General features: G+C 41.7%; 1 protein-coding gene across 5 annotated transcripts in view; it reads left to right on the top strand.

Moving 5' to 3' along the window:
* The window catches only part of ATRN (attractin), a 157,121-nt gene that overhangs the window by 121,401 nt on the left and 15,389 nt on the right, over positions 1-20,331 (top strand). For 3 of the 5 annotated variants that reach the window (XM_080813911.1, XM_080813912.1, XM_080813915.1), the window contains exons 25-26: positions 2,320-2,381; positions 18,922-19,000. In XM_080813911.1, coding sequence (XP_080670037.1) covers positions 2,320-2,381; positions 18,922-19,000 — 141 coding nt within the window. Of the gene's footprint in view, positions 1-2,319; positions 2,382-5,700; positions 6,062-7,969; positions 8,130-18,921; positions 19,001-20,331 lie in introns of those variants that run through there. The other 2 variants (XM_080813914.1, XM_080813913.1) reach the window with 2 other exon arrangements.

The following is a 20,331-nucleotide window of genomic DNA, read 5'->3' on the forward strand; positions in this document are numbered from 1 at the left end:
ATTCGTGCTGCTTGTCCCAGTGTATTTTTTAATAGCGTTCCTCTTCTCTGTCAGAAACTCAGTTTGGGGATACCTGAGTGGCTCAGTCGGTTAAACGTAGACTTGGACTCGGGTCATGATCCCAGGGTCCTAGGATAGCACCCGCTTCCCACGTCAGACTCCCTACTCTGCCTGCCGCTCCCCTTGCTTGTGCGCGCGCGCTCTCTCTCTCTCTCTCTCTGTCAAATGAATAAACCAAATCTTAAAAAAAAAAAAAAAAAGTTCTCAGTTTGGACAGTAAACTCACCAGCCTGTTAAAGATTAACCAACTGACGTGGTGGGTGGCGTGTTGAACAAGACTAGATGTTTCTAAGTGGTCAGTCTTTTCATAAACATTTTTCTATTAGGCCTTTTGCTTTCCTACAAAACCTTGTAACTGTGGAGACTTGGATGAATAACATTTAACAAAAGAGATCCCCTTTTGGAGTAATGTGAATCTTGGGTAGCAGCCACCCTGCAGCCAGTTTATATTGGTTCGTTGTGGTTTTGAATTAGACGTGAACGTGGTGTGGCCCTGCGTCAGCAAGAAGTCAGGCTCGTGGTAGTGATCCCAGCCCTGCAGAGTGTTACGTGGCACAGGGTGCACAGACCCCTGGGAGTCCTCAGAGGGCACTGTTAGCATCCATACGTCCTGGCACCTGACACTGAGGAAAAGCATCTCAGGATCTGTTAAAGTCTAAACACTGAGGACACACTGACAATTTCAAAGATTAAAATCTATAAACAGAATTGGATGGACTAGAACCTGTTTCCTTCTCGCTCTTTATGTGTTGTAACCTAGAATCTTCATGCCTCAAGATTGAATAACCTTGCTTAAGTAATTGTCCTTCTCCAGTACCAAAAAGCTCTATGCAAGGATGGTGGCCGTCTTCTCAAGGGGTCTTCTTATTTGTGACTAGTACTGTAGAAAATTAAGGAAGAGGAAAGAATGTGGATTTCTCCTTATGTATGGCATAAAGTCTATGTATCTTTGTATTTCTGATTATAAATGGTTGCTAGAGAGACAGAGAGACTGCAAATTCTATACCCCATAATGTCCTGTGGCCTGAATAGGTAGCATTGGGACTTTATTTATGGAATGTCAAAAAGAAAATAAGGCCATCAAAAAAGGCAAACACTGGAAACCTCTTGCTGCCTGTTTTGAGTCTGGCCATAAAAAGAACACGAAGCATTGAATTGTCCCAGTGCTGGGGCCTGGGTCTAGCATTTTCTTGCATTATGGTAGGATGGGAGCCGCTGTCTGATAAAGATAAGGAGTTGGGTGAGATTGGAAAAAGAAGCTGCTAATCATTTACTTCTCTGATTTTTGTCATACTTACTGTCTGTACTGGAGCAATTATCACCTTATTCAATAATTGCTTTACTTATGGTACTGATGTCCCTCCAAGGAGGGCTATGTTCCCTTTAAAAAAGCAGGGAATATGCCATAACATCTGGCTAGTACTATGAGTATTGTAGATTATAATAAAAAGGACACAGATATCATACTTAGTAGTAAATCCTGACATGTTCATTTTTTTTCATGTTCTGATATCTCTGAAATCATGATGCATCTTACAGTCAGTGGTTTTTAAAGTATTTTGCCATAGTGTAATGGGCAGCATTTTTTCTTGGTAACATACAAAATAATGCCTGTTTCACTCAGTGGTATCTTAAATGAGCTACATAAGGGATTATTTTATATTCTTAGTATAAAAACTATTAACCATATGATAAAATTATTTAGATTCCAACTGGTGTTATATTGACTGTCAGATGATATTCAGTGTATTAAATTTTGAGATGTGGTTTAAAAAAAAAAAAGACAATATCCTGAAGTGAGTATTCACTGAGCACGTAAGTATCAAAGGGATGAAAGGCACAGATGAGGCTCCCCACCTCCAGGTAGGTCCCGGAACTCCAACTTGAAGCAGACAGGGAGAGCATTTTGTCCAGGGCAAGGCCCAAGGAGGTAGCAAGCCAACTGGCTTGCCTGGCATTGGGGTTTTCACGGTGGGAATCTGAGAAGTCTTAAGGGTCACACTAAAAGAACTTAAATCTGATATCAAGAACAGAGGGGTAGGCACTCTAGGAATTTGCATGGAAGCCTCAGAATATTACATTTGGGTTGGCGGTTAAGCCAAAAAAGAAACTAAAAGGATGAGCCACTTTCCCTTAAGAAAAACAATTTCATTAATATCTCCTTGAACATTTCACAATGTGTCTCTTGAACTAAAAGGCCAAGTTTGCCAGCGCTCCTGTGTAGCCTCCCTCCTCACACTACCTGTTTCTCCCTCACAGATCGCCTTCTCCCAGCACAGCAATTTTATGGACCTGGTACAGTTCTTCGTGACTTTCTTCAGGTAATTTCACTTCTACAAACCTTATCTTCTCTTTCGATTCAGATACTTAATCCCATTAATTATCAACTCCTAGAAGATAATCGAGTAATCCTGTGTTGGCACAAGAGATCAAACTAACTTCCTAGACCTTTCTGAAAAGTTATGAGTCAGTCGCAATTGTGTAAATCCATCCTAACCTGATAAATGAAAACATTTGCTGTGTACGTTCTGGCCTTGGGGGGCTGTTTTTCATGTACTCTCTACTAAAATGTAGCTAATTTGGTTCTTCATATGGGGAGAATTCGGGGTTGAAACAATACTTAATTAATAATGATTACTGATATGTACTACAGATACACTTCCTCTTAATCAGGGATGGTCCCGGTGATTATCCAGAGTTTGAAAGCTTGAAGTGACTTGTTGGGCTCTTGGGATTCTTCTATTTTTATACTTTTTTCAAACTTAATTTTATTTTTATGAAAATACTAAAGACACATAATTGAAAAAGACACGCGCTCCAGTGCTCATAAGAGAAAGTAGCAGCATCCCGCCCTGCACCTTCCCATCCTTCACTTCCCCCGAGTTTGAATTATTGTAGCTATTTTTCACGTCTCTGTGCTTGCACTGTTTCTTGATTTTTCAGTTCAGTTTCTCTTCGGATATCCCACTTGTAGATATATTTATCTCACGTAACCTCACCCACAACTCCCCACACACCACCAGTGCAAACAGAAATCCCCTTCCTTCCCCCTCATGTCATGTAATTACATCACGGTGCTTGCCTAACTCAGTGCTCCCTGTTTATGTTGTTATAACTGTAAAACCCTCATTCACAGCAAGTTGAACTGTGATTGTACTTCCCCATTGTTTGGTTGGAGCAATCACTCTTACTCTAATTTTGGTTTTTTTAATTGTTTGGTTTTCTAAGAGGCTACCCCTGATTTTTCCCTGTACTCTGACAGAATTGAAAAAAATCTGTCTGTGGTCAAACACGAGCAAGCACTTTCTCCTAGTTTTAGTTTCTCTTGGAGATGTCTGTGTCTAGAACCCTCCAGCCCGCCGCTCCCAGGTGCACTAGTTTTTGAGGCCTGCGGCAGGATTGTTATCTTGGGAATTTCTCTTGCCTTCCTCTAATATTGAAATATAAGATATTAAATATAAGATCTCTTGTCTTCATCTCCCTGTTTATTTCCTCTTTTTAAGTGGGGCACATTCTCCAGGAGCTTTTTGAGAAAAAGGGCAGGGGAGGTAACTTTTTTGCAACCTCTGTCTGAAAATGTTTTGATTTTTACCCTCCCATTTGATCAAAAAGTTGCATACAGAATTCTAGGCTGGAAATCATTTTCCATTAGAATTGAGAAGGCATTATGCTATTCCTTCTAGCTTCTAGTATTAATATTGAGAAGGCAGTTACTGCCTTTATACTTCCTACTCCTTGTATGAGATCTGTTTCTCTCTTTAAAAAATTATATTAAAGTTTACTATAAAATTACAGAGACACTTATAAAATGTGTCTGGCTCAATGAGTTAATCACACATTGAACATGCACTTTAGAAGCTCCCCTGTGTTTCACCAGTCACGACACCCTTCTGTCCGCAAAGTAACTATTTACCTGACTTCTAAAACCATGTATTGGATTTGCCCATTTAAAAAATTTGCATAATATCACTGCAGAACTTTTAAACCAGTTTGAATGAGCAAGAAGAATTAAAAACTTACTGGATACAGTTGAAGTTGTACTTAGAGGGTATGGCTTTAAATCTGTGGTTCTTAACTGTAGCAGCACAGTAGAAAGCTTTTGATGCCCACGCCACATCCCGGACCAGTCACATCAGAATCTCTGCAGATGGAACTCAAGCATTTGAAAGCTCTGCAGGTGACTGTGACACGCAGCTAAGGTCAAGGATCACTGCTTTATAAAAGCAAAATTGGAAAAGAAAAAAAAAAAACCCACATTTCTCAATAAGTCAGAAGAAAGAACTACCAAATAAGTCTAAAGAAAATAGAGGGAAGCCATATATAGAGAGTGAAATTAATCATATAAGGGAAGAAGTACAGTAGAGAGGATTAAAAGAACCACAAAGTTGGATCTTTGAAAAGAATAAGAGTAATATTGATAAACCCTGGCAAGACTGACCAAGGAAAAAAGAGAGAAGGTATAAATAATGCCAGAAATGTAAAAGGAGGCATTACTCCAAATCCTGCAGACAAGTTTTTCCTCCATAAGAGTATTTTATGAGCAATTTTCTGCAAATAAATTTGAAAATGGGACAGATGGAATGGACAGTTAGAAAAACAAAGAATATATACTACTTACTGATGCAGAATAGGAACATGAACATTGAATAGGGCTATATCTGTTTAAAAACAATACATAACTTGAAATTTTCCCACAAAGATTACTCTAGGCCCAGGTGGCTTCATTGGTAACTTACAACCTTTTAAGAAATAAATAATATCATTAGTAACACATCTTCTAGAGAACAGAAAAAAATACATCCCAGTATATTTTAATGAGCTTAGTACAACCTGACAAGAATATTATGAGGAAGAAATTTACAAGTTATTCTCCCTCATGAATGAAGAAGCAAAAATCCACCAGTTATATAAAAAGGCAACAATATCATGACTCAGTTGGGTTCATTTCAGGAATTGCAAAGTTGATTTAGCATCAGAAAATTGATCTGTGTAATTAACATGAATTGCATAATAAGAGAAGAGAATAATATGATCATCTTAAGCAGTGAAGAAAAACATTTGATAAAATTTGATCTCTCATTCATTAAAAAACTCCTAGGAAACTCAGAATAGAAAGAAACTTCTGATAAAAAGAAAAATCTGATAAAGGACCAATATATAAAGCCAACAGCAAACCACATTCTTAATGGCGAAATTGAGTTTGGGAACAAGACAAAGATTCTATCAGGGGCTCCTGGCTGGCTCAGTCAGTTGAGCCTGTGACTCTTGATCTCAAGGTCAGGACTGGAAGCCCCAGGGGGCATGGAGCCTACTTTAAAAAAAAAAAAAAGATTCTATCAGTCACTTCATTCAACATTGTGACAAAGGTTCTAGCCAATATAGTAAGATAAGAAAAATTACATAAGAAGTAGAAAAGAAAAAAATCATCACACTTAAAATATGATTGTATTTATAGGAATTCAAAAGAATCTGCAGAAAAAAAAATTAGAATTGATAGGTGAATTCAGCAAAGTTGCTAGATACAAGGGCAATATTTAAAAATTAGTTCTATGTCATTTAGAGACATACATCTTTTGCAGCTCTTATTGGTAAAGGCCGATGATGGGATGAAAACCATGTAATTAATTGTATTTCCCATAGTGAGCCATTAGGTGCCCTCCTCCCCTTTCGACCATGAAAGAAATCCCTTCCTGAGTGTTGCTTGGGAGCAGATGGCCTCGCGTCGAGATTCAGCCACATCCTGATGGGCCCATTTCTGCCTGCTGTGAACTGTAGCCTTTAGTTTCTTGATGATGATGACATCTCCACCAAGAAGTAACTGTTGCATCCCTCCAGTCTTGCAGAGAGAGAAAATCTGTTTAAAGCATTCAGTGTTTCTGGGGGGGGAAATCTATTACATTTCTATACTTCACTAACAAAAAATGAAATTTACATGTTTCCGTTACTTTAGTAAGTAAAAGTATTCAAAATTACAGCATAACAAGATCAAGAAAGAATTACCAAGAAAAAATGGAGAGGGTGGGGAGACAGTCTACTGCCCACCCCCCAGACAGTAAACACTTTGTCAAGCTACAGTGATCAGTGTGGCACTGGGCACAAAATCAGATTAACCAGTGGAATATGTACATAACCAAGGAAACAGGTAAAGTTTAAAGGTCTCAGATTTGTTTGAAGTGATAAAAAACTAAATAGAATTAAATAGTAGACAGTTATAAACAAGAAGCTAGAAGATCAGTATAGACTTAATAGCCACTAGTCACATGTAGCTCGTGAGCACTTGATATGTAGCTAGTGTGACCGAGAAACTGAATTTTTCATTTTATCTAATTTTAACTAATTTAAATATAATTTAAAACATTTAAATATATTTAATTTAAATATAAATTTAAAAACTACTTGATTCAGTTACCAGAGAACTTGTGTGTTTAGAAGAACCTGGATATGTGAATCTGCTTTTTCAAATGTGAATTTTATGAAATTTAAATACAGATCAGTTATTTTCTGATAAAAATTTAGAGTTCACATTGAGATGGGCTTATTAGTATAAAATACACACTGGATTTTGAAGACTTAGTAGAATATTAGAACATAAGATATATCAATTTTTATATTGGTCACATGTTCAAATGATATAGCAATCTTGGGTTAAATAAAACTTATTTTATTAAAATTAATTTCACCTGTTTTTGTTTTTGTTTTTGTTTTTTTATGTGGCTACTAGAACTTCTAAAATTACATACGTGGCTAACATTAAATTTCTCTTGAACAACAATGACCTAGATAAAGGGAAAATTTTTAGGGGTGACATAAACAGATATGATAAAATAATGCTAAACTAATCCTAAGTATTTGAAAACAAAATAGTAAGTCCTCATTCAGACTTTTTAAAGTAGAAAATCAGCATAAAGCTAATTCTCTTATTATAAATTACCAAAAGTTGTTTATGTTCATAGTAAAACTTCAGACAACGTAAAAACTAAAACCCAAACTTCCCCTAATCCTACTCTTTAAATATTACCACTGTTAATATTTTGATGTTTGTGTTTCCAGCGTTTTTTCTGTGTGTATATACACTGTGCGTGCAAGTTGTGGTTTTTCTGATTCTTTGGTTTATAAAATGGGTTCCCTCCTTACATGTTGTTCTAGAACTTGTTTTTTCACTCGGTGTTCTGTGGTTAACTTTTCCCATGTGCGGATTCACTCCATTTTTAAACAGCTTTTTCCATAGTATGAGTACCATATTTTATTTAACCATTCCTCTTTTGACTGACTCTTAGATTGTTCTCAGTTTTTGTTACATATGCCTTTACATTTAAATGCAAAAACAGTGCCATGGCCTCTCAGAACAGTTGCATGAATTTATACTCCTACAGCAGGAATATAATTTCTTTTATTGTTTCTGCCTGTTTCTCTTATTAGTTCTCAGCAACACTAGATATTGTCATTATTTTTCATTTCGTCAGTCTGGGGGGTATTACTGGTATCTTAAATTTGGATTTCTTTGGTTATGACTGATACTTACTAATGTCTTTCACTTCCTGTTTTGAATGATTGGTCCCTATCCTTTGTTTATATTTCTCTTGGGATATTTGCCTTTTTCTTGCTGAAACTTAGGACTTTGTTTCATTTTGCAACTATTAACAGGTGTGTGTTCCCTTGTTTGTCTTAGGCCCCATTTATGGTATTTTCCAGCAAGCAGGTCTCTCGGTCCCTCCCTCTTTTCTTCATGGGTATCTTACCTGTTGTCTTTTCATGTTTAGTTGTTCCTATGTCCATCTGAAATCTATTTGGGTATAACTTTACTATATCCTTCAGAAACTCATCAGTGAATTAGGTCAAGATACTAATTACTTCGATTACTCTTACATCCACTGAAACCAGGAACTCACTATGACATCCCCTTCTTCAGAGAATGCTCAGCATAGCTCACTGGAGCTGAGTGGGGACCACAGAACCTCTGTCCGAGCACTGGAACTTGGACGAAATTACTTCCTATTCACAAGAAAATCTCTTCGTTCCACAGAAGTTCAGATTCCAAAAGGAAATTGCCCTCTCTGATGTTACCACAGAAAAAAAATTAAAATTAAAATTAAAATTAAAAAAATTTAAAAAAATTAAAATTCCAAGATCTCTTCCCACCCCTCCAGCAGTGTTTTATTCTGCTTAGTGCAGTCAGGAGTCACACATGAGCCACCTTCCACGCTTCTCCCAGAGTAGGGCCAAAGCATCATTCCGTATTCTTGCAGATTCAGTATTTCGTGAATCTTTGCCCTGTGACTCCCACCAGATGATGAGCCCCTGCAAGATAGCCATCATTTCCTTCCTTGTTGACCACGTGAGCTGTAGGGCCTGGAGGGGCAGTGGACTTAACCTGGTTCTCCTCTGCGTTTGCCTCAAAGATATTCACCCAACCCCACTGACCTGGCATAATCTTACTCCTTCCAAACCCAACCCAGTTGCCTACTCCATGAAGTCTTCTCCTGACACATTCACTCCAAAGTCCATCCCTTTTGGAACTCTGCCCTACTCATGTTCTTATTATAGCACTTAATCAGCCTTTAATGCAATTATTCAGCAGTCTGGAGCTGGAACAGCTCAGACACAGATGAACCTGCAATTTGACATGCATAGATGACCAGGGCCAGCTAGAAGCCCCTCCTACAAGTTTAACTTGGGCTTGAGAGCTTGAAACAGTTGCGTCCCATCTTGCATCCCTGGCTATAACATAGAACTCCCTGGGAAGCTTAAAAAGAAGCGGAAGCAGCCCAGGCCCCGTGCCCCAAAGATGCCGATTTCATTGGTCTCCTCTGGAACCTGATCCTTGTGATATTTTAAAGGGTCTCTAGTGATTTTTTTTTTTTCCTTAAAGATGTATTTATTTGAGAGAGAGAGAGCACAGAGGGAGAAACAGACTCCCCCGATGAGCAGGGAACCCAACACGGGACTGGATCCCAGGACCCTGAGATCATGACCTGAGCCGAAGGCAGAGGCTTAACCCACTGAACCACCCAGGCGCCCCTGTCCTTTGTATTTCTTAACTGAAGCCACATATTCTTTCATTTTCCTTTTGTTCTGTGTTCTAGGTGAGCTCCGCTGCAATATTTTTCAGCTCATTAATTTAATCCAAAGTTGGGTCTGTTTCCTTTGTTGAGCCCATCTGATAAGATTTTTTTTTTTATTTTAATGTTTGCATTTTACTGCTCTTGTGTTTTTCCTTATAACTTGTGTCCATTTTATGAGTGTAGTTTCCTCTCCAATTCCTTTGTGAGATTCATAATATTTTATTTTATTTTATTTTGAAGTCTTATTTTGTGCTCTTACTACTAACTCTCCTCGGATGCTTGGGTTTTGTTGTTGTTTGTTACCACTCTTTCACAGTGTTGGTTTGAAGAGTGCCGTGTGCCTGTGTGCGCACGCTGTTTCTGTGTGTCCCAGCCTCCAGTGAGTGTGGGGTAGGGGCAGAACGTGCTACTGGGTGAGCTGTAGTGTTTTGTCTTCTGAATGACAGAGCCACACTCCTGTCTGGCCTCCGTGGTCCCAGGCTCAGGGCTCACTGCCTTAGCTGCTGTCTCCCATAGCTCAGCATGGACAAAGAAGGGGGAAGAAGACGTCTGGTGCAGCCACTCTGAAAGTGACTGCCCTCGATCACACTGGCTCTTCCCTTCCCTCCTTGTATCCATTGGCTGTGGGCTTGGATCATGTTTGGTGTGATTTGATTTTGTTTTGTTTTGTTTGTTTAAATTTTTAGAAAGCTTTGTTTAAGGGAATTTTAGGTTTACAACAAAATAGAGAGGAAGGTACAGAGATTTCCCATACATACCCAGAGATTTCCCCTGCCCTCACACATGCACAGCCTCCTGTTATCAACATCGCTTCCCAGAATTGTACTCTTTCTACAAAGGAAGAACCTACATTGGCACATCATTATCCTCCAAAGTCCACAGTTGACCTTCGGGTTTCACTCTTGGTGTTGTATGTTCTGTGGGTTTGGACAAATCTATAATGACATCAATCCAGCAACGTAATATCATACAGAGTATTTTCACGACCCTAAAACTCCTTGTGTTGGTGAGATCTTTTTGTTTTTCAGCCCTCTCTAATCTGACTTCCATCCTCACACCCTGCCTGAATTTTTGTGTGTGTGAAGGGCAGCAAGAACATCTCTATTGCCAAATCCAAAAGATACTTTTTACTCCTCATATTTTGGATTCTCAACAGTATCACACAACTGACCCCCCATCACTGACCCTCTTCTGGCCTTCTCTGACCCCAAACTGCCCCGAGACCACTCTTCTGTTGAACTTTCCTGGTCAGCCTCTCGCTATTGACGTTCTTCCAGATCTCAGCCCTGGCCATCTTCTCGTTCTTTGTTCCCAGTTGAAGTGTGCTGTCCCATCTGCAGCACAACACGCAGAGAAGCAAACTCTTCCTTAGTCCTTCCCCACCAGGTTTCCCCACATTACTCACTGCAGTGTCACCCTGCCACCTCCAAGTCACTTCTCTCCCGTGCAGCGGTCAGAGCCCCTCTGCAATTCACAAAAAGTCCAGGAGAGACCTTGAAAATGAATTCATCTGCATCTACTCCTTTAGAGGCTTTAGTGGCTTTTCATTGTATCTAAAATAAAAACCAAAGTGCACTGACCTTTGCTTGCTCCTCCGTATTCATCTTACGCTACACCTCTGCGTTCCCACCACACGGTCCATCTTCTCAAAAGCACCAGGTTCTTCCCCATTTGTACACGCTTACCCTTTTTTTTTTCTGGAAAATGCTTCCCTTCTTTGGCTCCCTACCCTTCTTCATCTGTATACTTCTACTCATTGCTTGGTTTTTCCAAACAACATCCAGTTCTCTGACACCAACTGGTTGTCTTGCAGTTCCGTTTAGTTCTGACGCTGACTGGAGTTGGCACAGATCCCGCAGGGTAAGGGCTCTGTCTGATGTGGCTGCCCCCACTAAAGATGTCAACCACCAGTGGGTCCTCAGGCTAGCCATGCTTCTGCCTGGCCAACTACAAATTTGAGGGTTCCCATGACCCTCCTCAGATTTGAGAGTTTGCCAGAATGACTTATAGAACTCAGAAAAGCACAGTACTTAATTTTTTTTTTTAATTTTATTTATTTATTTGACAGACAGATCACAAGCAGGCAGAGAGGCAGGCAGAGAGAGAAGGGAGGAAGCAGGCTCCCTGCCGAGCAGAGAGCCCGACGCGGGGCTCGATCCCAGGACGCTGGGATCATGACCCGAGCCGAAGGCAGCGGCTTTAACCACTGAGCCACCCAGGCGCCCCCTTAATTTTTTTTTTTTTAAGATTTTATTTATTTGCCAGAGAGAGAGAGAGAGAGAGTACACACAAGCAGGCAGAGAGGCAGGCAGAGGCAGCGAGAGAAGCAGGCTCCCCGCGGAGCAAGGAACCCGATGCGGGACTCGATCCCAGGACCCTGGGATCATGACCTGAGCCGAAGGCAGCGGCTCAACCAACTGAGCCACCCAGGCGTCCCAAGCACAGTACTTAAAATTACAATTTTATTATAAAGAATATAACTCACGAACAGCCAAATGGAAAGGACACAGAAAGCAGGGTGTGGGGGTGGGTGGAAAACACAGAGAGCTTCAACGCCCTGTCCAGGCGTGCCACGCTCCCAGCACATGGATGTGTTCACCAACCCAGATGCTCCCTCGGACCTCTTGGTTCCTTATTTCTTTCAAGGTTTCGTTACATAGGTGACTAACGAACTCCATCTCCAGCCCTCTCCCCTCCCCTTAGGTTGTGGAAATGGGGCAGGGTGCTGAATGTTCTAACTCTCCAAGCATGTGATTGGTTTTTCTAGTGCCCAGCCTCCATCCTGAAGCTATTTGGGTCCCTCCCTCCCACAAGTCATTCCTTAGCACACAAAGGACACTCCTGAATTGCATCTCAATAAATCTCTTATTTAAAAAAAAAACCAAAAACATGGGGCGCCTGGGTGGCTCAGTGGGTTAAAGCCTCTGCTTTCAGCTCAGGTCATGATCCCAGCGTCCTAGGATCGAGCCCTGCATCGGGCTCTCTGCTCAGCAGGGAGCCTGCTTCCTCCTCTCTCTCTGCCTGCCTCTCTGCCTACTTGTGATCTGTGTCTGTCAAATAAATAAATAAAATCTTTTAAAAAAATAAAATAAAATAAAAATTTAAAAAAAACAGATCATTCAGACTCAGAGACACTGTCATTTTGATTATTCCTTTCTTTATATAAAGTTACTTTGTATAAAAAACTAAGGATACAAATTTTTCAATCAAATTTTAAAGTAACTCATTCCTTTTGAATGCTGAGTGATAACTCTATGTAAAGATCAGCTGCAGTTTATTTCTTCACTTTCTTTTTTTTTCCAAATTATTTATTTATTTATTTATTTTTTATTTCTTCACTTCTTGATGGCGATGGACATTTGGATTGTTCCCAGTTTTTCGCTATGATAAATAGAGCTATTGTGAACATTTGTGTAAAAACCTGGGGAGGGGAACACTCCTATCACTGACAAGATTTTTAGAATATCAGGAGCTAGGGGCACCTGGGGTGCTCAGTCTGCCTTCAGCTCAGGTCATGATCCCAGGGTCCTGGGATCGAACCCTGCATCCTGCTCCCTACACAGCAGAGAGCCTGCTTCTCCCTCTACCTCTGCCTGCCGCTCTTGCCTACTTGTGCTATCTCTAGCTTCCTGTCAAATAAAGAATTAGAATCTTTTAAAAAAAAAAAAAATTGGGGCTGGGGTGCCTGGGTGGCTCAGGGGGTTAAAGCGTCTGCCTTCAGCTCAGGCATGATCTCAGGGAGCCTGCTCCCCCGCCCCCTGCCCCCACCTGCTGCTCTGCCTGCTTGTGATCTCTCTCTCTGTCAAATAAACAAGTAAAATCTTGAAAAAAAAAAAAGAATTAGGAGCTCTATACCAGGAACTCGGGAAAAAGAGCAAACATATTTTTTTTTAATTATACCACACTCATCCTTCAGGTCCTGGCCCAGTGTTACTTCCTCCCAGACCACATCCCAGAACCCCAAACTAAATGGTCTTCCCTTATTGTCTCCCAGAGAAACGTATTAGTTTTCATCATGGTACTTCCCACAGTTTTTTCCTTGCTTTATATCTGTGCTCACAGTTAGACTCTAAGCTTAAGAGAACAGGCGCACTGTCTCTTTCAGGCACACACACACACACATACACACACACCTCCAGCCCCTAGCACACAGTCATGTGCAAATACATGTATGTAAACTAGATCTTTAGGAGAAGTGCTGAGTCTCAAGGAACCGGAGGCACCAGACTCTCTGAGGGAAAGAAGGTGGTGGAGCCCGTTGATGGCGCACTCTCAAGGGCGTATAGAGGCCACGTGCTAATTCGGTAGCTCATGAACAGGTCTTACGTATATTCTTGGAATATGCGTACAGATTGAGGTGACCCTGCTGCCAGGTACCAGCCCAGTAAGGAGTCATCCCTTCTGCTGACTGGTGGAAGACTGAGTGATACCATCAGAATTGGCTGGGACCGTGGAATCTTGTGTAGCAAACAAGGACAAATGGTGCTCTTGTCATTTCTTCTTTTGAAGGTGAAACCTTCAGACAAGAATCCAGTGCTCCACTGGGTGTGGTGAAAAAACAATGAATACTGTTACGCTGAAAATAAAAAAATAAAAAAAAAAATCCAATGCTCCCCACCCCCAGATTTTAAGAACTCAGAACGATGATGATCTTTTAACTGAGAAAAGTGCCCTTTTTATGAACACGAGGAATGAAATATTTTCCCCAAGCAAGTTAACCAGGTCCCAAAGGATCTAAGTGACAATAAGGGGAGAAGAAAGATATCCAGACAATCCTAAGCAGCACTCTGAAGAACAGCTCAGATAACACAGAAAAGAGAATTGGGGGGGCAGGGCGCTCAGGGATTCAAGTGAGAAAATCATTGTGAGGGGCGTTAGAAAGAGTACTTCAAGACTCAGGCACAGTGAAGTAAACTCTAGACTCTGACAAATCCATTAAGCCCTCTTTGTATCTTAATGAGATGCTACTCAAGATTCCAGTAGGAGCCTTGTGAATGAAGAGGGAGGTAATAAGACCCAATCACTTGCTTTCGGTGAGAATCAGATGAAGTCATGTATGTGAAAGAGCTTTTGTATCTGGGAGCATGGTGCCAGAGTGGTTAGGACAACTGGTAGTAGTAAGAAGGACCAACACTCTGTGGACGTCTTTGTGGCTGGGGTCACAGATGCCTTAGAGGCCAATGTCTGAGTGAGGATAAAAAAGGAGAAATAGGTGATGTCACATCACTTGGCCCAAAAGAGGGCATGTAATGGGAATTTCAGTTAGAGGCAAGATACAATGTTCTTGTAAAACTTAATTACCTGAACTTGTGCTAGACCCTTGCCACACTGACAGCAGACATTCTGACAAGTCCATTTCACATTCCAGAAGATAAGACGTGAGTATGGGTTCCTGCCACTCTGGATCTAATGCTGACCAAAATGGTGAAGTGCAAGTCACAGCAGCTCAGTAAGAAGCAGTGTGTCTCTGTGTTGAAGCTGGCTTAGAGGTCAAGGCCAGGCCAAGAAAATGCATACATAGTTTTAGAAAAGCCAGATTTGTGAGAGCAGGAAATGATAACCATTAGTTAATAGTCTTGCCCTCTGGAGAGAATGTTCAGGATGCTCTCAAAAATATCATTCTAGGGGTGCCTGGGTGGCTAAGTGGGTTAAAGCCTCCCCTTCAGCTCAGGTCATGATCGCAAGGTCTTGGGATCGAGCCCTGCATCAGGCTCTCTGCTCAGCAGGGAGCCTGCTTCCTCTTCTCTCTCTCTCTGCCTGACTCTCTGCCTACTTGTGATCTCTGTCTGTCAAATAAGTAAATAAAATCTTAAAAAAAAAAAAAATCATTCTAACTGCACAATGAGTTAAGCTGGTGAGAAACAGAGATCCCAAACACTGAGCTCTCACACAAATTGTGAGTTTGCAAGAAAGAGAAACTTAGAATCAAGGCATGGATTTTTGAGAATAGTCTCAGGGAAGTATAAGCCTTTGAAAGCAAGAACAGGTTTAGGACAAAAAGGTGAAATGTTTCTTGTTTTCTCCTTGGGTACAGAGCTGACAGGAAGTGAGAGACCCTTAGCCTGGGGCTAGTGTCCTAGTTTTGAAAGAGAAATACATGTCTTTGATGATCTCTGAATGACACTGGCAAAATGTTAATAATTGCCAAGGCTAAGTGATGGACATAGGAATTCACTAGATCATTTCCTCTACTTGTGTGTATGTTTGAAAATTTTTCACAGTTTAATGTTTCTTTAAATTTCATTTACATGGGAAAATCTAGAGAACAGTTGACAAGAGGGACTGCAGTAGGGTGAACACTGAGTTACAGCACTACCTGTACCCAAACTAGTGGTAGGAAGGAAAGAAGGGAGGTAAATCAGTGAGTGCCACCTTTTTTGAAATAACTAGAATGTTCTTTGTTGTTGTATTACCCTAGGAGAAATCTCATACACATATCAGCTCTGAGAAACAATCACTGTGTGTTAGTATGCTGTTTGTGTCGCTTCTTAGAAAAGCTGGAGGGCTCAGAGGGTTTAAGCCTCTGCCTTCGGCTCAGGTCATGATTTCAGGGTCCTGGGATCGAGCCCCGCATTGGGCTCTCTGGTCAGCAGGGAGCCTGTTTCCCACCCCCACCCTCTGCCTGCCTCTCTGTGTACTTGTGATCTCTCTGTCAAATAAATAAATAAAATCTTAAAAAAAGAAGCTGGAACCAGTAGAAGTAACTGGGTTGTTGCTGTTTTTAGCAAGTCTGTGTTAAAGATGGAAGCCCCTAGGCCAGGAGGTGGTGGAGGGGAAGAGGACACAGACCTGAGCCGTACTGTCTTACACCTCTGGCTGAGGGTAGTCCCAGGAGAGGCCTCTGAGTGGCACCAAGGTGCTTGCCTCCGAGGACAGTCCTGTGTTCAGCTGTATTGGTGGCATCTTGATCAACTTGGAAGCTGTTCTCATTCCCTCCTTGCCCTCCCATGTGGATTTGCTGCCTCCTTGTGTTCCTATCAGAATAAAAATAACAAAAAGCAGGAAGCCAAGAAAGACAGATTACTCATCTCAGACTCCTTTACTGCTTCTTCCTGTTCTCCCCAACTTCTCCTAGGTGAGTCGTGCCCCCCAGGACATTCTTCTGTATTTGTATTCACTCCCTGGGTGACTGCATCCAGATTTATTACTTCAAATACACCACTGCCCCTCGAACATCACAGGTTTTTTTCTGCAGGTCCGCTTATACGTGGATTTTCTTCAATAAATACAGTAGAGTAAATGTAATTTCTTTTCCTTATGATTTCCCCTTTTCTTAAGATTGATTTGTTTATTTGTGTGAGAGCACAAGCAGGAGGGGCAGAGAGAGAGAGAGAATTTCAAGCAGACTTGGCGCTGAGATGGTGACCTGAGCTGAAACCAGGAGTCAGATGGTTAACTGAGTGTGCCACCCACGCACTGCTTTATGACTTTCTTACTATTCTTACTAATATTTGCTTTTCTCTACCTTTGCTTTATTGTAAGAATACAGCCTATAGGGGCACCTGGGTGGCTCAGTGGGTTCAAGCCTCTGCCTTAGGCTCAGGTCATGATCCCAGGGTCCTGGGATCGAGCCCCGCATCGGGCTCTCTGCTCAGCAGGGAGCCTGCTTCCCTTCCTCTCTCTCTCTGCCTGCCTCTCTGCCTACTTGTGATCTCTGTCTGTCAAATAAACAAATAAAATCTTAAAAAAAAAAAAAAGAATACAGCCTATAATACATATAACATATAAAATATGAGTTGATCAGCTGTTTATATTATCAGTAAGGCTTCCTGTCAACAGTAGACTACTAGTAGTTAAGTTTTGGGGGAGTCAGAAGTTATACATGATTTTCTACTGTGCGGAGGGTCAGCACCCCTAACCCTCCCATTGTTCAAGGGTTAACTGTGTATGCTTATGACTCCCAAACGCCACCTCCAAGCCCGACCTGGCACCCCGCCTCCAGGCTCATGTGTCCATGACATCTTCCTTTGGCGCTTAGGTGGAGATCTCAGAATTCCACATGTTTCATACTGTCTGCTGTCTTGCACCCGCTCCACCCAGAGCCTTCCCTGTCTAGGTTGATGGCAGGTTCCTCAGGCCAGAACTTCTCTGTTCCATCCCCTCCCTCCAACACATCAGGAAATTCTGTGGTCTCAGCCTTCACATTATGTCCAGATTCCAAAGTGCTTGAGCCACATCGTCTCTCCTAGACTACTGGTCTCCCTGTTCCTGCCATTGCTACCCTAAAGGTCTCCTCAACACTGGTTAAATTGTGTTACTTCTCTGCTTCAATACTAAGTTAGCTCCTCATCTTAGTAAAATCCAGTACCCTTAGAGTGCCTGCAGGCCTTCCAAGGTCTGCTGCTGCTTACCTCTCTGCCTTTCCCTGTGACCCATCTCCCCCCACACCAGCCATGCCAGCCTCCGGAGGTTCCTCCTTGCCTCTGGCTGTGCACAGCCGCGCCCATTCCCTGGGTGTGTGTCTGTAGACCTCCCCTGAGCCACCTCCCTCACCCCCTCCAAGTCTTGCTCAGATGTCACCTTCTCAAGAAGTAAGACTCACCCACTCTGACCGTTCTGCTTTAGAGTGATAGTGGCGCTCCCTGACCCCCTTTTCCTTACCATCTTTTTATTTCCATGGCATTTACTACCCTTCTGACTTGCTCTATAAATTGCTTGTTTATTTTGTTTATTTTCTATCTCCACCTGATGGAATGTCAACTCCATGAAAATAGCGGTCTTTTGTCCAGTTCGTCAGTGTATTTTATGGGCCTAGAACCGGACCTGCCTCAATAAAGTATTGATTAAAAGGAAAATTGAGACCATCAGGGAGGCACAAGGACCAGGAGAGTCAGGACAGCCAAGAGGCCCATTAAGACAGGAACTGAAGGCTTTCCCCCGAGTGATGGCCCTGGCAAGCCCCTTCTCTTTCGTCAGGGAATTCACTGGAGATGTCTTTTCCTCGTTCAGTTCATGTCGGGGCAGCGGGGGGCTGTGGGAGCCTTGAGAGGGTGGGAGTTCAGTCATCCTCACACCTCACGTGCCCCCTGCAGCCAGCTTGAGGGCCTACCTCCAGCCAGCAGCTGGGTGCACTGGGGCTGCCGTTCTGGAAGCAGACCCATGCCGCAAATGCCTTGTGTCTGCGGGTCACAGAAGTCCGTCATTCTGTCTGCTGTTGAAGTCGCTTTTCAAACCATCCACACCTGGTTTACAGATGAGAGAACATTAAAGCATTTATAGTTACAAAACCAGTGGGAGTTATTCCCTGCTAATACTTTTAAGAAAGTTATTTGGCTTGAGGTTGATCATTTTATTTTATAAAAATTATATGAGTTTATTTTATAAAACTATGATTGAATATATATTATTATATATATGTATGTCTCCTTGTGTTTACCTCTTCCATATGAAAAGCTGGTTGTTACATTAATAACTATCTTTTCTCATTTTTTTAGACTTTTATCAGTAAAGGTTTGCTAAGTCAATTAAATAGCATGCATGTCATTCATTATTATTATCCTAGGTTTTATTTTTCTTCTTTGGGATAAGCCTTGAGGGGCCATTCTGATAAAAGGCCCGGTGGGGGTTGGAGCTCTTACCCAGTGCCTTTGGGGACAGTACGTGTAGTCAGGAAGCTCAGCTCTTCACAGCCTTCTCCCACTTGCTTCCTGTGAGCTGGGACATGGTTGTGATGAGTCGTGAAAAAAGTGCTCGGAGTTGGGCTTTGGGGGGACCCTCCCTGCCTGGCCTGAGGCGTGGGTGGGTGACAGTGCTGATTCTGGGGGCTGGGATAATAACTCAGTACTTTCCTTTCTCACAGTTGTTTCCTCTCTTTGCTCCTGGTGGCTGCTGTGGTTTGGAAGATCAAACAAAGTTGCTGGGCCTCCAGGCGGAGAGAGGTAAGCCTCAGGGGATGAAGGTTCATGAATGCCCGTGAGAGCTTCTTCCTTTCTGTTTCTCTAAGCAAGTCAGTTTTAGCGATTTAGTGATAATTGATAGACATATCACAGGGGGACTCAGCTGCCCTGTCTGCAGAATGTGGTCTGTAGATTTTGATTAGTGTATATAAGGTAAAATTAGTTCTGCACCACATGCCTTTAACTTGCTAAAAGGAATCTTTAGTATTTTTAGTCTTTAGTATTGACTTACAGCTGCTGATTCTACTCATTCTACCAGCACTCTGTCCTTGACTCAGGCAGGAGATCTGAGGGCTCAGTAGCAGGGCTTTTCATGAGAAGGAGGGTAAAATCAACCAGCTAAGCATCTCAGAAATGTCTCATCACTCAAAGATAAATCAGTGTCTAGTTAAGTTTTTGCTTGAATTTCATTTTTTTAATGAGTCTTGATATATATCCCCAACTCTGTTCCAAAAGTAATATCGAAATGCAGTAAGATGAAACCAGAGAGGGACACAAACCATAAGAAACTCTTAATCTCAGGAAACAAACTAAGGGTTGCTGGAGGGGGGAGGGATGGAAGGATGGGGTGACTGGATGATGGACATTGAGGACAGTATGTGTTGTGGTGAGTGCTGTGTGTTGTATAAGATTGATGAATCACAGAGCTGTACCCCTGAAACTAATAATACATTATATGTTAATTTAAAAAAAGACTAAGTCTCACAAATATTTACTATTGTGACCAGTCAAAGAAATAAACTTGGTTAAAAGTGACAGCATAAACTCTTCGTTTATCACAGCTTTCACCAATGTTACGACTCTGCCTTCTAGCAGTCCTGTCTACTGTTGCATTCTCGATAATGGAAGGGCACTGAGGTCTAGGCTGACCGCACTCCTCGGTCTTCTGTATCTATTCACGCCCTTTTCTATATAAAAATCGATCTACAGACAAGATTTAGAAGAGAACGGAAATATCCCAAATCAAAACTCAGAGGCCCGCAGCACTGTTACCAGAACATTAATGTCTGTAATGAGGGCCTCCTCCTGGGGGCCGTGACCCCTTTTCTGACCCACATAAAGGTGATGTTAGCATAGAGGTAATGTTGCATCCTTTTTATTATCATTCTTAAAATTCAGTGGGTAACATATTCAGAGGAATTTTTTTTAATAGCCCCATTACTAAGACATTTTAAAACCCAATGAATTGTACCTTGTTTTTTTTTTAATTGTACAGTGTTCTAAAAAAAAACAAAAAACAAAAACACATGTTATCCAAATAGAGTAAGAAAGAAGTGGGAATCCTCAATAAACCAGTAGCCAGAGAAGGAATT

The sequence above is a fragment of the Martes martes genome, assembly GCF_963455335.1.
Source record: "Martes martes genome assembly, chromosome: 9".
Taxonomy (NCBI): Eukaryota; Metazoa; Chordata; class Mammalia; order Carnivora; family Mustelidae; genus Martes; species Martes martes.